General features: G+C 44.4%; 1 protein-coding gene across 7 annotated transcripts in view; it reads left to right on the forward strand.

Moving 5' to 3' along the window:
* The window catches only part of TMC5 (transmembrane channel like 5), a 91,666-nt gene that overhangs the window by 73,118 nt on the left and 6,770 nt on the right, over nucleotides 1-11,778 (forward strand). For all 7 annotated transcript variants that reach the window (XM_078344806.1, XM_078344805.1, XM_078344808.1 and 4 more), the window contains 4 exons: nucleotides 1,261-1,358; nucleotides 3,495-3,590; nucleotides 9,644-9,719; nucleotides 9,891-10,024. In XM_078344806.1, coding sequence (XP_078200932.1) covers nucleotides 1,261-1,358; nucleotides 3,495-3,590; nucleotides 9,644-9,719; nucleotides 9,891-10,024 — 404 coding nt within the window. The remainder of the gene's footprint in view (nucleotides 1-1,260; nucleotides 1,359-3,494; nucleotides 3,591-9,643; nucleotides 9,720-9,890; nucleotides 10,025-11,778) is intronic.

Below are 11,778 nucleotides of genomic sequence, written 5' to 3' on the forward strand. Positions count from 1 at the left end.
CTTAAAGGATGGTCGTCATGAGCCCTCAGATACCCAGGATGCCCTGGTGTCAGCAGCAGAGTCAAGGAATCAGGAGCCTGTCTCTATTTCACTGTTACCCATTATTCCTGGCCCCCAAAATAGCTCTGATGTGTTTGGACTCAAACCATCTTACATGAACATGGCACCCTCAACTTCCTTCCCTAATTGTCAAAGAGATTCAAAACCAGCCCTCCAAGTTAGGATGGTTAGAGCAGATGCCATATTATTCTTCCATGCATTTATCCATTCATGCATCCATCTAGCCATCCCTCCATCATCTATTTGTTCATCTATGCATATATTCATCCATCCATGTATTCATCTGTCCATTCATGTATCCATCTATCCATCAATTCATACATCCCTCTACTTATCCTTTTATCCATCTATGTATGCATCCATTCATCTATCCATTTATCCATCTATCCATACATATATTTATCCATTCATGTATTCATCTATCCATTCATTTATCCAACCATCCATCCCTTTATTCATTCATGTATCCATTCATGCATGCATCCATCCATTTATCTATCAATTCATGTATTCATCCAGCCATCTATTCATCCATCCATCTATGTATCCATCTATCCATTCATCCATCATCCATCCATTTACCCATCCATACATCCATTCATCCTTGGCCTGTGCACCCAAAAGTTTTCTCTCCTTCTGCAGCCAAATCTAAAAGCTCCCAGTCTATCAGCTGATAGCACTGACTTCCTGCAGAGGTTCCTAGCCACTAGTTTTATAGACTAACTAATTTGAACTTCCAGTTTACACTAGCCTGCTAAACCTCTGGGCCACTTTCTTAATCAAGCAGATATTAGTTGATTTTGTTGTAAGGTCAATAAGCAAAAAGAGTGAAGTCATTCTTAGCCATTGACACTTCTTGGTCTCTTGAAGAAACTGATTGCCCCTGGCTGAGAAATAGGATCCAGAGGGGATAGGGCAGAGATGAAAAGTTTTAAGGGGAGAGATCATGAGCAGGGAGTTTGGGTATATGTGGAAGGCAAGCTTTAAGGGGGAGAAGAAGGAAACCAAAAAGGGAATAACACCCCTGAAAACAAACTCGGCTGCATTTTTACAGAATGGGTCTAGTTTTTTGGGTACACAAAGACTTGGGCAAACCAAATCATTAGCCATGTCCTAATGGGTACCTAGAGCTAGGAACAGAGGAGAATTGAACTGAGGCCACAGCCCCTTTCCACATTCTGACTGTTGTTTGCCTTTCAGTGTTGGGAAACTCTAATTGGCCAGGAAATCTACCGGCTTCTTCTGATGGATTTTGTGTTCTCTTTAGCGGATTCCTTCCTGGGGGAGTTTTTGAGGAGGTAATTATTTGTCATTCTTAAGTAATTAGTACCTGATACTGTAACCAGAACCTGGTTTCTGGCTGAGGGGGATGTACAGATCCCTTACATACTCAAAGAATGCATTGTTCCAACTCTGCCAGTTGTCCTTAGGGATACTGTTCTCTCCTACATTAGCTAAAATTTCCCCTTAACCTGACAGTTCTGTTGTCATAGTTTACTTGGTTCAGTTGACCCTTTACAACCTTCTTTTGAAAACAAGTTCTAGAAATAAAAGACAGAAACCGAGCCATTTGAAATCTTATCCAGCTGGGTGCAGTGGCTCACGCCAGTAATTCCAGCACTTCGGGAAACTGAGGTGGGAGGATCACTGGGGCCAGGAGTTCAAGACTAGCCTGGGCAATGTAGCAAGACTCCCTCTAAAAAAAAATTAAAAAAAAAGAAAAAGGCAAAAAAAAAAGAAATCTTATCCACTGTGGATAATTTTAATACTATAGTATATATTCCTCCAGATTTTTCTGCGCACACATTGCTCTGTGTGTGTATTTTTACTATATAATACTATATAATTTTCAAAAGCAAAAATGGAGTCACACTGCATCATAGTGGAGAGTTTGCTTTAATTAATCTACCACTATGTCTTGACATCTTTCCATGTCAGTACATGTAGATTTATCTCATTGTTTTAATTGAGTTAATGTGCTCATTTTATATTAGATACAATATATACAGAATTGTGGCATTGTCATTGTGTCATGTCTGGTTTTTTAAATTTAGTAATTTACTTTTTAAATAATATGATGAACCTCTCATTCCTTATAGACATTTATGTATTTCTGTAAGCTGCTCTAGTAATAAGATGGTCTGACTATCAGATAAGATGGTGTGATGATGATTACTTTCTAGTGGGTAGATTCAATGCCAAATTTCCTCATTCATTTATGCCAAAATGTGCTTTTATTCTACCCTCTGTTGAGGGTCTGGATATAAAAGTGAAAAGGTTTGGCTGGGTGCAATGGCTCATGCCTATAATCCCAGCACTTTGGGAGGCTGAGGTGGGTGAATCACCTGCAGTCAGGAGTCCAAGAGCAGCCTGGCAATGTAGTGAAAGCCTGTCTCTACTGAAAATACAAAAATTAGCCAAGAGTGGTGGCGCGTGCCTGTAATCCCAGCTACTTGGGAGGCTGAGGCAGGAAAATTGCTCGAACCCAGGAGGCACAGGTTGCAGTGAGCCAAGATTGTGCCATTGCACTCCAGCCTGGGTGACACAGCAAAACTCCATCTCAAAAAAAAAAAAAAGGGGGGCCGGGCGCGGTGGCTTAAGCCTGTAATCCCAGCACTTTCGGAGGCCGAGGCGGGTGGATCACGAGGTCAAGAGATCGAGACCATCCTGGTCAACATGGTGAAACCCCGTCTCTACTAAAAATACAAAAAATTAGCTGGGCATGGTGGTGTGTGCCTGTAATCTCAGCTACTCAGGAGGCTGAGGCAGGAGAATTGCCTGAACCCAGGAGGCGGAGGTTGTGGTGAGCCGAGATCCCGCTATTACACTCCAGCCTGGGTAACAAGAGCGAAACTCCGTCTCAAAAACAAACAAACAAACAAAAAGATGAAAAGGTTTTTTATTTTTTGACAGAACTTTTTTTAACTGACAACTCCTTTTTATTAATAAATTAATATGGAATAAAATTTCCCCAGAGTAAATCCTTCTTGTGGATTTAGGATACAGGAAAAAATAATTAATGTGATAGCAGCAACCAAACATTTGAAAATATTTGAGTTGAGTTCTCAAATATCTCTCAAATGTATTTTAAAGGTGCCGAGTTCATCTGGTTCATGAAAAAAAAATGTTTAATTACCAAAGAGGGGTATGACATAATAGTGGGATCATTTAAATGTTCAGGGTAACAAATGTTCTCTAGAATTTTTTAAACCCCCACTTCATTGCATTTTATTAAACTAGTTTTCCCTCAATCCCTTCAATTACTTCTTCAAAAACATGTTTATAGATTTAGAACTTTTGAAAAATTTGCAAGGGAACTTGTGACTTTATTTCAAGCTGGTGAGGATCTCTTCTGCTGTTTGTCCTGGTCTGTGGGGGAATCTTTTGAAAGTGGGAGTTATGGTTTGGGTACTAAATTCCATATGTCTTCACAGAATCATTGGGATGCAACTGATCAAAAGTCTTGGAGTCCAGGAGTTTGACATTGCCAGGAATGTTCTAGAACTGATCTATGCACAAACTCTGGTGTGGTAAGTTTTGTGACTCAGCAAAGTGCCCAGTGGTTCCTATGGGACTGTGGGGTTGGTGTTTTGGTGGCGAAGCCCCAGAATCTGTTGTTTTTAAAGCTGCATGGGTGATACCCCATCCAGACAGTCTGAGAAACATGAATTTAGCATTGAGACTATTATTTTCCTTTATGAGAGCTTAAGGACTTTAGACAGGAATCAGCATAGAGCAGGGATCTCCACCTGGAGGCCCACAGGTCATGTCCAGCCCTGCAGGTGTGTTTTGTTTGCCCCTAAAAATTTGAATTAACCACTGCTATAGTCTCAATGTTTGGGTCTTCCCACAAATTCATATGTTCAAACTTAATTTCCTATTTAATGGAGGTAGGGTTTTTGGGAGGTGACCTTAGGAATGGGATTAGTGCCCTTATAAACAAGGCCCAAGAGACCCCTTGCCCCTTCCACCATGTGAGGACATGGAGAGAAGGCAATATCTAGGAATCACTAAGCAGGGCCCCACCAGACACCAAATCTGCCGCACCTTGAACTTGCACTTCCCAACCCCCGGAACCGTAAGAAATAAATTTCTGCTGTTTTATTTATTTGTTTTTATTTTTTAGATGGAGTCTTGCTCTGTCACCCAGGCTGGAGTGCAATGGCGCAATCTCAGCTCACTGCAACCTCCGCCTCCCAGGTTCAAGCGATTCTCTTGCCTCAGTCTCCCAAGTAGCTGGGACTACAGGCATGTGCCACCACACCAGCCAATTTTTTTGTATTTTCAGTAGAGACAGGTTTTACCATGTTAGCCAGGGTGGTCTCAAACTGCTGACTTCAGGTGATCCACTCACCTCGGTATCCTAAAGTGCTGGGATTACAGTCATGAGCCACCACGCCAGGCCGGTGTTTATAATCCACCCAGTTCATGACGTTTTGTTATAGCAGCCTGAATGGACTAAGACAACCACCCATATTTAAACTTCAGGAGATTTCACATAACACTTATATTTCTGGCTTCTCTCCAGAAAGATCTGTGGCAAACTGAGCTTCTCCAGTTCTAACTGTTGTCTCCACCTTTAACGGTTGTCTCCTACCATTGATTTGCCATTTTTCATTGCCTTTAGGCTGTTAGTTTACATGCAAACTTTACTGTGCATCCATGTCTCTACAGCAATAAGAAAATAAACAGAGGCAGAGAGGGCTGTTGTGTATCTTAGATCTGATGTACCATTTGATGGGTTCTCTATAGTTTTTGGCCATTGAGAATAGCTAACTGGTTGCAGCAAATATTTTTACACACTCACCTGGAAACTGCAAACCAATAGTCAGTGGCTGTCTTTCCTTATTTATTTGGTTTCCTTTCTTTTTTTTTTTTTTTTTGAGGCAGAGTCTTGCTCTGCTGCTGAGGCTGAAGTGTAGTGGTGTAACCTCCACCTCCCAGGTTAAATCGATTCTCCTGCCTCAGCCTCCCAAGCAGCTGGGACTACAAGCATGCACCACCACACCTGGCTAATTTTTGTATTAGCAGGGACAGGGTTTCACCATTTTGACCATACCGGTTTTGAGCCCCTGGCCTCAAGTGATCCACCCACCTCAACCTCCCAAGATTCTGGGATTATAGGTGTGAGCCACCATGCTCAGCCTATTTAGTTTTGAGACAGGGTCTCACTCTGTTGCTCAGGCTGGAGTGCAGTGGCGTGATCATGGCTCACGGCAGCTGCAACCTCCTGAGCTCACGCAATCTTCCTGCCTTACTTTTCCTTATTTATTTTAACGTGATTCAATTAACACCAGAATTCTGTATGGTGAATCACATTCCCAGGTTCCGTCTGACGGGGTGTTGCTAATTTGAAAGCACTGGATTTGGAATTGCATAAACTGAATTCTGAGGCTGGCTCTGCCACTCACAGAGATCACTGTGCTTGTCTGAGCCTCAGTCTCATCTGTAAATGAATATAATAGCTGCCTTTGAATCATGTTGAGGATTAAATGCCATGGTAGATGAAAACTGCTTTGCAGGCCAGGCATGGTGGCTCATGCCTGTAATCCCAGCACTTTGGGAGGCTGAGGTGGGCAGATCACCTGAGGTCAGGAGTTTGAGACCAGCCTGGCCAACACGGAGAAACCCCATCTGTACTAAAAATACAAAAAATTAGCCAGGTGTGGTGGTGCATGCCTGTAATCCCAACTACTCGGGAGGCTGAGGCAGGAGAATTGCTTGAATCTGGGAGGCGGAGGTTACGATGAGCCGAGATCATTGTACCATGGCTCTCCAGCCTGGGCAACAAGAGCAAAACTCCATCTCAAAAAAAAAAAGGAAAAAAAAAAAAAGAAAATTGCTTTGCAAATGCCAGTATGTCATACAAAATGTTTTATTTTCTGATTCTTTAAAGCTGCCCTGGGTGATTTGGCTGTCTGCAAATAACTCAATGTTAATGAGTTTATGTTTTTAGAGACAGTGAGGACCTTTCTTTGGTAGTTTATGTGATATATTTGCATGCTGCTATGTCACCTGGCAATTTGGCAGTTTACAGAGGCCTTTCTTCCACATTATTTCAACTAGGATGTCATTGGACAAGTTACATAAACACTTTTTAAACCTTAGTTTTCTAATCTTTAAATGGTAGAGATACCTACTCACAGGGTTTTCGAGAGGATTAAATAGGCATGGTGGCTCACACCTATAACCCCAGCTCTTTGAAAGGCCGAGGCGGTCAGATCACTGGAGGTCAGGGGTTCAACACCAGCCTGGTCAACTTGGTGAAACCCTGACTCTACTAAAAATACAAATTAGCTGGGTATGGTGGCATGTGCCTGTAATCTCAGCTACTTGGGAAGCTGAAGCGGAAGAATAGCTTGATCTAGGGAGGCGGAGGTTGCAGTGAACCAGGATCATGCCATTGTACTCTAGCCTGGGAGACAGAGCAACACTCTGTCTCAAAAAAAAAAAAGAAATCACCATTATGACTTCCGGGCCTTTGAGATTTTTGTCAATAAATCATGAATAAGCACAATCAAAAACACATATCTCTTTTTTCCCATGGTTATTACAGTTCTAACCTTTGTGGTTTTAGGACAATATTGCCTTTGATGATGAGTTTTACAAGAAGATAATATAATGACAGAAAAGGCTATATGTTAGGGACAGTGGTAGAGGTGAGGTGAGGAATGTGTTTCCCAAGTTTTAGTCTATTGTACACCAGTCTATTTTTTGGTATAGTGACCTTTCACATGCATTATTACCTACTCAATTTTTTTAATTATTTGCCTTTTTTGAAATCAAATACATTTTTTTTAATGCCATGGTAGATGACAATTGCTTTTCATCGGCCTCCCAAAGTGCTAGGATTATAGGAGTGAGCCACTGTGCCCATTTAATCCTCTTGAAACTCTGTGAGTAGGTACTAGTATGTCTGCCATTTAAAGATTAGAAGGCTGGGCGCGGTGGCTCAAGCCTGTAATCCCAGCACTTTGGGAGGCCGAGGCGGGTGGATCACGAGGTCAAGAGATCGAGACCATCCTGGTCAACATGGTGAAACCCCGTCTCTACTAAAAATACAAAAAATTAGCTGGGCATGGTGGTGCGTGCCTGTAATCCCAGCTACTCAGGAGGCTGAGGCAGGAGAATTGCCTGAACCCAGGAGGCAGAGGTTGTGGTGAGCTGAGATCGCGCCATTGCACTCCAGCCTGGGTAACAAGCGCGAAACTCCATCTCAAAAAATAAATAAATAAATAAAGATTAGAAAACTAAGGTTTAGAGAGATTTTGTAACCTGCCCAATGGCATCCCACTTGAAATAATATTGAAGAAAGGACTTTGTAAACTGCCAAACTGCTTTTCCCAACATCAGCAGTCTCCCTGAGGTCAGTAAGACTCCAGATGGCAAAATATCAGGCATGCGCCACCACGCCTGGCTAATTTTTGTATTTTTAGTAGAGATGGGGTTTTGCCATGTTGGCCAGGCTGGTTGCAAACTCCTTATGTCAGGTGATCTGCCCACCTCGGCCTCCAAAAGTGATGTGATTACAGGCATGAGCCACGTGCCTGGCCTCTCAAATATATTTTTAAAGGAAACTTTATTTACAATCATAAATGGAAAAACCAGTGCCATTTGACAGAAATCACAAATAACTGGAAAAATAAAAGCAATCTCATGCCAAACAGTCATTACATTCTAGCAAGATGATACTGTCTGCCAAGGCTCTCAGCCCAAGGCCTACTCCTTTTTGTTAAAAAAAAAAAAAAAAAGGAGATTGCCACATGTTAGGAGTTAAGGCATTCTAGCACCACACTGAGATTTTCTCCTTTTGTTGCTGAAGAACGAGAGTTGGAAGCGGAATGCCTTTCTTATTTGGAACTCAGTGCTTTTGAATGCCTTGTCCCTGCAGGACCTCAGACCTTCTTGAATACCATGGGGGAGCAAGAAGGAGGAGGGCAAGGCATAGGGTATGCCTTAAATTTGGGACTTGCTAAGTTAGGACATGCTGAATACCATCTGTTGGGTTGGTAGGTGGGTGGGTGGTTTCTCTATAAAATCTCCTTTCCAAGCCAGGCGCAGTGGCTCATGCCTGTAATCCCAGCAGTTTGGAAGGCCGAGGCGGGTGGATCGCGAGGTCAGGAGTTCAAGATCAGCCTGGCCAAGATGATGAAACCCTGTGTCTACTAAAAACACACAAAAAATTAGCCAGGTGTGGTGGCAGGCACCTGAAGTCCCAGCTACTTGGGAGGCTGAGGCAGGAGAATTGCTTGAACCTGGGGAGCAAAGGTTACAGTGAGATGGCACCACCGCACTCCCGCCTAAGCAACAGAATGAGACTTTATCTCAAATTTCAAAAACTCCTTTTCAGAGCTGGGAAGAAGGTAGCTGTGGATACTTGGTATGGCGGGAATCTGCCTAATTTGCCGGGATGGAAGCAGGCCCCCTCTGTATTAGTTTGCTGGGGCTGCCGTAACGAAGTCCCACACACTGAGTGGCTTAAACAACAGCAATTTCTTTCTTTCTTTCTTTTTTTTTTTTTTTTTTTGAGATGGAGTTTCGCTCTTGTTACCCAGGCTGGAGTGCAATGACGCGATTTCGGCTCACCGCAACCTCCGCCTTCTGGGTTCAGGCAATTCTCCTGCCTCAGCCTCCTGAGTAGCTGGGATTACAGGCATGCACCACCATGCCCAGCTAATTTTTTGTATTTTTAGTAGAGACGGGGTTTCACCATGTTGACCAGGATGGTCTCGATCTCTTGACCTTGTGATTCACCCGCCTTGGCCTCCCAAAGTGCTGGGATTACAGGCGTGAGCCACCGCGCCTGGCCAGCAATTTCTTATCTCACAGTTCTGGAGGCCAGAGGTCCAAGATCAAGGTGTGGGTAGAGTTGGTTTCTTCTGAGGGCCATAAGGGAGGGATCTGTCTCAGGCCTCTCTCACTGGCTTATAGATGGCCATCTTCTCCCCATCTCTTTACATGGTCTTCCATATCTGTGTGTGTCTGTGTCCTAATCTCTTCTTCTTCCTTTTTTTTTTTTTTTTTTTGTTTTTTTTGAGATGGAGTCTTGCTCTGTCATCCAGGCAGGAGGGCAATGGCACAATCTCAGTTTACCTCAACCTCCGCCTCCTGGGTTCAAGGGATTCTCCTGCCTCAGCCTCTCAAGTAGCTGAGATTACAAACGCGTGCCATCATGCCTGGCTAATTTTTGTGTTAGTAGAGATGGGGTTTTGCCATGTTGGTCAGGCTGGTCTCAAACTCCTGACCTCAGGTGATTCACCCACCTTGGCCTCCCAAAGTGCTGGGATTACAGGCGTGCGCCACCTCGCCCAGCCTCCTAATCTCTTCTTTTAGGGACACTAGTTGTACTGGATTAAAGCCTGCCATAGTGATCTCATTCTATCTTAATCACCTCTCAAAGGCCCTGTCTCCAAATACAGTCACGTTCTGAGATATTGGGGGTTAAGGCCTCAACATATGGACTTTTGGGGAGACACAGTCCAGGCCACAACATTCTTTTTCCTCTTCCCTCCAACCACCCAGATTCACCCCAACTCCTTGTGTCTCCCCCCAGCCTCTGACACTCACCCTCTCTCCCTCTCAGGATTGGAATCTTCTTCTGCCCCCTGCTGCCCTTTATCCAAATGATTATGCTTTTCATCATGTTCTACGCCAAAAATGTGAGTCAGTCCAACATTGCCATCAATCAGTTTTACTCAAACACCTGTGACCTGGTGCACTTAAAGCTGGGGAAGGGGGCTCTGCGAAGGTCTCAGGAAGCTGGGCCTGGCTGGGGTCCCTCTGCTGCTGCTCTGGCTGCAGATGGGAGGGAGCTGCCTCTTTCTCTTCAGGTCAGCCTGATGATGAATTTCCAGCCTCCAAGCAAAGCCTGGCGGGCCTCACAGATGATGACTTTCTTCATCTTCTTGCTCTTTTTCCCATCCTTCACCGGGGTCTTGTGCACCCTGGCCATCACCATTTGGAGGTAGGAAAAGGTGGCCTTGGGTGAAGTTTTAGAGACTGGGTGGAAGATCATGTGTTTTAAAATGTAGGTTTTATTATAATTCAGATGTGGTGAGGCCAGGTACAGTGGCTCATGCCTACAATCCCAGCACTATGGAAGGCCAAGGTGTGTGGATCACTTGAGCCCAGGAGTTTGAGACCAGCCTGGCCAACATGGTGAAACCCTGTTTCTACTGAAAATACAAAAATTAGCCGGGCATGGTGGTGTGTGCCTGTAATCTCAGCTACTCGGGAGGCTGAGGCAGGAGAATCACTTGAACCTGGGAAGTGGAGGTTGCAGTGAGCTGAGATTGCACCACGGCACTCCAGCCTGGGTGACAGAGTGAGATGCTGTCTAGATAGATAGATAGATAGATAGATAGATAGATAGATAGATGATTGATAGATAGATAGATAGATAGATAATCTAGGTGTGGTGAAACCCAACAGATCAGGAATGACCACCAGTAAAAAAGTAGTTTATTACTCACAGTTCCTGAGAAGAGAGGGCACAAGGGACCACACGGGGAAGCATCAGGATTGGTCAGGAGGTAGAGGGAGTGAAGGGAAACATGAGCTAGAGCCGTTGTTGTGGTTTTCTATGGTAAGGAATGGGACAGGCAGAGGAAGCAGGTTTAGGATTGGCTGGTTTGAGTAGGCTGTGAGATGTGGGGCTGTCCTGAGTCATCTGGCACCTGGCCTGGTGTGATTAGGGCAGGGGAGTGGTGGCCCAGAGTGTAGGAGCCTGATAAAGGGAGCGTTTGGTGTGTGGGATCTGGGTTGGTTGGTTTGCATTTGAAACGTGTGCTTTGCAAGCTAGCCCAGGGAGCTGGGGTCATTAAGACCCCAGATGTTAAAACATCAGAGTAAACAGACTTAACACAGTGTCTAACCTAAGTTCCCTTTGCTAACCAACAGTCACTAAAAGCCAGGGAGGGAATACATCCTAGTTTGATCACTACCCATCGAAACCGAAGCTTCCCAGAATGGGGAGACACCCCCGCCAGTTCTTCACTTCTGGAACAGAACTTAATCCAAATTAACGGAAAAGCAGGACTGATCCAGCTCCTCCCACCCCTCCAACCCCACCTCCCTTTGGCTTACCCCAGCCCCACGGCTCTCACCTCATTCCTGGAAGCAAGAAAACCCCTCCCAACATGGGCAGAGTCCTCTGAGTGAAGAAGTCCTCTCCCCACTCCCTTTGCTTGGCTGCCTCCTCTCCACCCTCTGATTCTCAGCTCCAAGGCCCTCTTCAAGATCTGACCTTCAGAGCCCGCCTTGTCTGCCGTCAGTTCCCCACTGCTTCTCTCTCTCAGGCCTGAGTTTCTTTCCTTCATTCCATCATTTATAATTAGGAATGCCTCTGTTTGAATCTTTGTTTAATTGTTACTCAACAATTGTCCATTTTTCCCACCAGAACATAAGCCATATACATAAACCAGAACATAAACAATAGGGCAGGAACTGTCTGCCTTGCTTAATATGGAGTCCCCAGAGCCTGACTAGAATAGCACTTAATGGAATAAACCATGGTTGAATGAATAATGGAATGAATGAACAAGGGAAATGATATTTAGGACATGTGGAACTGGGACCCTCAGTTCCTTGCTCCACAACATCCTTGCTTCTCTTGGTATATCCACTTTCTTCTTTCTCTTCCTCACCAGTTCCTTGTTGCCCTATAGTTTCTGCTCATTCCTCCATCGCTAACAGGGTTCCCTCTTTATGCATCTTAAT

Source organism: Callithrix jacchus, chromosome 12 (assembly GCF_049354715.1).
Source record: "Callithrix jacchus isolate 240 chromosome 12, calJac240_pri, whole genome shotgun sequence".
NCBI lineage: Eukaryota > Metazoa > Chordata > Mammalia > Primates > Cebidae > Callithrix > Callithrix jacchus.